Raw genomic sequence first — 3,011 nt, forward strand, 5'->3', positions numbered from 1 at the left:
CTGGCAAGCTGAATTGCACAAATAAAATGTTCTCTCACATAATTAATCATTTTTGTTAAATTTTAGGATCTTGCGGCTCAAAAAGAATGGGCTTGGCACCATTGCACAACCAGACTTCAAGAATCAAAAATTTAACCAAAGCGTCAAAGAACAGGTTGATTCCTGGAAAAGTCCTCATTATTTTGAATCTCTCAAAGTGCTTCTTATTAAAACATGAGCTCTGCAACGTCTTTCCATTCGTCGGCAAATTTAACATCACCGAATTATTCGGATTTTCTCGAGTTGCTTGAACCCCTACTCCAACCGTCAAACCTAACTGACTCGGCCACTAACACCCCTGATTCCAAAGTTCATGGTACATCTGCTAGTAGCACGGATAACGGAAAGTAACTATTTTCAAAAGATAGTTCGTGGAAATTGTCACGGCCGCTAAAAAACTTCAAGGCCTTCCTAGTAGAAATTCATGCATGTGTGCATGCAAGCCTTTCCGCCATTTTATTAGCAAAACTCGATACGACAATAATGGCTCCAAGTATTGGTCTATACTTTCCAGGTATTTTGCAGAATTTTCAACTGGACGAGTATAAGAGAGTTGAGCTGTGAATTTTTATTAATTTCGCTTGCACAATTCGTCTCGGGGATAAAGGTGACAGTGCAGAGACATAAATCTTGTGGGATCTTCCCGCACAGTGAACATGGCGTTGATACCCGACAGATTAACCGTTCTGTGTCCAATGTGGGAAAACGAAATCTAAATAAATCATCATAAAAGGCATAACTTGTTTATGTTTAAAATCAGGCGATTCAGATTGCATCGCACGTGTGTTAGCCAACTAGTTGTGGACAAAATATTAACCTTATATATCATGTTAAAAACTTGACAGCATATACCGTATACATGCTTAGGAATTAACATTCCCACTGTATCAACAAACTATTTAGCACAAATGAAATTTTTTATCTAAAGTGCTGACCCAACCTGATCTTTGAGATCCTCGGTTTTAATGCTGATTAAGTTGTCTGAGGACACGTGAGAGTGTAAGAGAAGAGACTCTGTCAGGTCCACTCCGATGAATTGAGTAATCACCAATCCAAATACCACGTCGTCACCCTTTCCTAATTCTTGACCAACTTGAGGCAATACATCAGCTCTGAAGTGATTTAAAATGTAAATAAAGGTGATATATTTTGTGCAGGAAAAACATAGATTTAAACAACGCAGAAGTAATGTCTTGGCTGCGAAGCCTGTGAACCTTATGATTAGATTTAAACAAAAAGAGTTTTACTGGATTTATTGCAAATTTTCAAAGTCGCGCGAGGAATTTCGAGTTGTGTGGAAATACGAGTTTGTGAATTCAGATTTTCGTAACCTAGTTCTCATTACCAGACGATATTTTTTGTATTGTCTCGAAACTTTTTTTGAAATAAATAAGCGAATGTGTGGGGGTAATTACAGGATACGTACTGCACTAAAGATATAATTTAAAAAAAAATAAAAGAACCCTGGCTACCCAAATTGCTTTTAACTGTTAAACTCACCCACACCACGGCTTCATTCGTTCAGCAAGCGTTCGACTCAGGCAAACACCAGCACCACCTGTTCCAAACTGATGAGTGTATGTCCGGCCTTTGTATTTAGTCTGATAGAAAACAAAAACTACATCTCTTAAAGCATTAGAAATAAAGATTTCTGTTGCTATCTCTTATGTTTATAGTGTGGCGACCGAACTGTAGTGTTCGCCTGTGCATTGAAGCGTGCTATTGCCTTTTTCCCGTGTCGCGATTGCCGCCTTATATACATGTGTTTTTTGTGTTGCTCACCCCTTTCCGACTCTCGCAATAAAGCATCAACCGCTTTAATAGTGTAATTTTATTTAACCACAGTAATAACAATTACATTAATTATGATTACATGCTTTACACTAAAACAACGTACTTTAAAACTTCGCCGACTTCTTCTTCCAATGTAAATACTCTCTTTCCAGTTGAACCCATTGAGATATTCCAACAGCCGATCGACATTCACGTATTGGTCGTCGTCAAAACTGCACCACCACCTACGTAACCAACAAAACACCAAAAAGTATTTTGTAATTTCTAGTGAGAAAATACACATGTAGCAAATTTATTCACAACACACATACTCCTTTCGTGAACTAGTAATTAACACTCGCACCAACCTTTTCTCTTTGTCAGCCATAAACAAATCGTAGGCGACACCTTGCTTGCATCCAATGCCATCCCTGCATAATAAATCTTGGTAGATATGATGTACGTTTTACAGATATATTAGTTGCTTACGGTCCGTGTGCTGCTTCACATTTCGTTGGAACAAGTTTGTTTTCTGAAAAGTTAACGGAACTGTAATAAACTTTTTAGGTTTATATGCACTTTCCTCAAAGGTCGTGGCAATAATTTTAAAAACATATTCAATTTTATGAGGTGAGAAATTTACAAAGCCTGGTTAAAGAACGACCCATTTAAAATTGCGGATAAACAACTGACGTTAGAATATAAATTAATACAAGCTTACCACTTTTCCTTTGATATATCGGATCATCATTGTCCGTTATGATGGTTGCCTGAAAATCAAATACAAATCTGTTTATTTCCTTTTACAATTAAAAATGTTATGTCTGTATCATTAGTTGTGACCTGATGACAACTTTTAGTTGAAATAACACGTGTGACATCTGTATTTGGTGTAAAATGAGGTAGGCCAGTCTTTACATTGAAAAGAAATACCAGAGGTATTTGTTGTTAGCCATGACTGCCCCGGTTTAGCACCTTGTCCTAGAGTCGTGGTCAGTCAACCGGTATGTCCCGGTAATTTGGTCAGACACCATGTGTCAAAGTATTATGAATAAACCTCGCTTGTAAAAGATGTGTAATTTGGCCGTTCAAACACACTGTTAATTTTGTTCTATTATGGCATAATTTGTATTGTTACATCACAGTCAGATTGTGATTTGGTTCTTCTCACACACACAAAATTAAATTGGCCTAACTTT

At 37.3% G+C, this 3,011-nt stretch overlaps 1 protein-coding gene across 1 annotated transcript; it reads right to left on the reverse strand.

Moving 5' to 3' along the window:
• Nucleotides 1–610: 610 nt before the first annotated feature.
• LOC145895511 (beta-1,3-N-acetylglucosaminyltransferase radical fringe-like) lies at nt 611–2,334 on the reverse strand. The gene is made up of 6 exons (XM_082984316.1): nt 2,302–2,334; nt 2,181–2,243; nt 1,937–2,057; nt 1,540–1,640; nt 980–1,151; nt 611–751 (listed from the first exon to the last, which is right to left on the reverse strand). The coding sequence occupies exons 2-6, from the start codon at nt 2,198–2,200 to the stop codon at nt 611–613; spliced, it is 555 nt and encodes a 184-aa protein (XP_082840442.1). The 5' UTR covers nt 2,201–2,243; nt 2,302–2,334.
• Nucleotides 2,335–3,011: the final 677 nt, after the last annotated feature.

This window comes from Ascidia mentula, chromosome 3 (assembly GCF_947561715.1).
Source record: "Ascidia mentula chromosome 3, kaAscMent1.1, whole genome shotgun sequence".
In the NCBI taxonomy this organism is placed as follows: Eukaryota; Metazoa; Chordata; class Ascidiacea; order Phlebobranchia; family Ascidiidae; genus Ascidia; species Ascidia mentula.

Excerpts from the sequence above, each read along its gene's own strand:
- LOC145895511 (XM_082984316.1), bottom strand. The coding sequence starts at position 2,200 with ATGGCTGACAAAGAGAAAAG. Across the intron at positions 1,152-1,539 it reads CGAATGAAGCCGTGGTGTGG|AGCTGATGTATTGCCTCAAG; the intron begins GTGAGTTTAACA and ends AAATCACTTCAG. Across the intron at positions 752-979 it reads CCGAGGATCTCAAAGATCAG|ATTTCGTTTTCCCACATTGG; the intron begins GTTGGGTCAGCA and ends TGATTTATTTAG.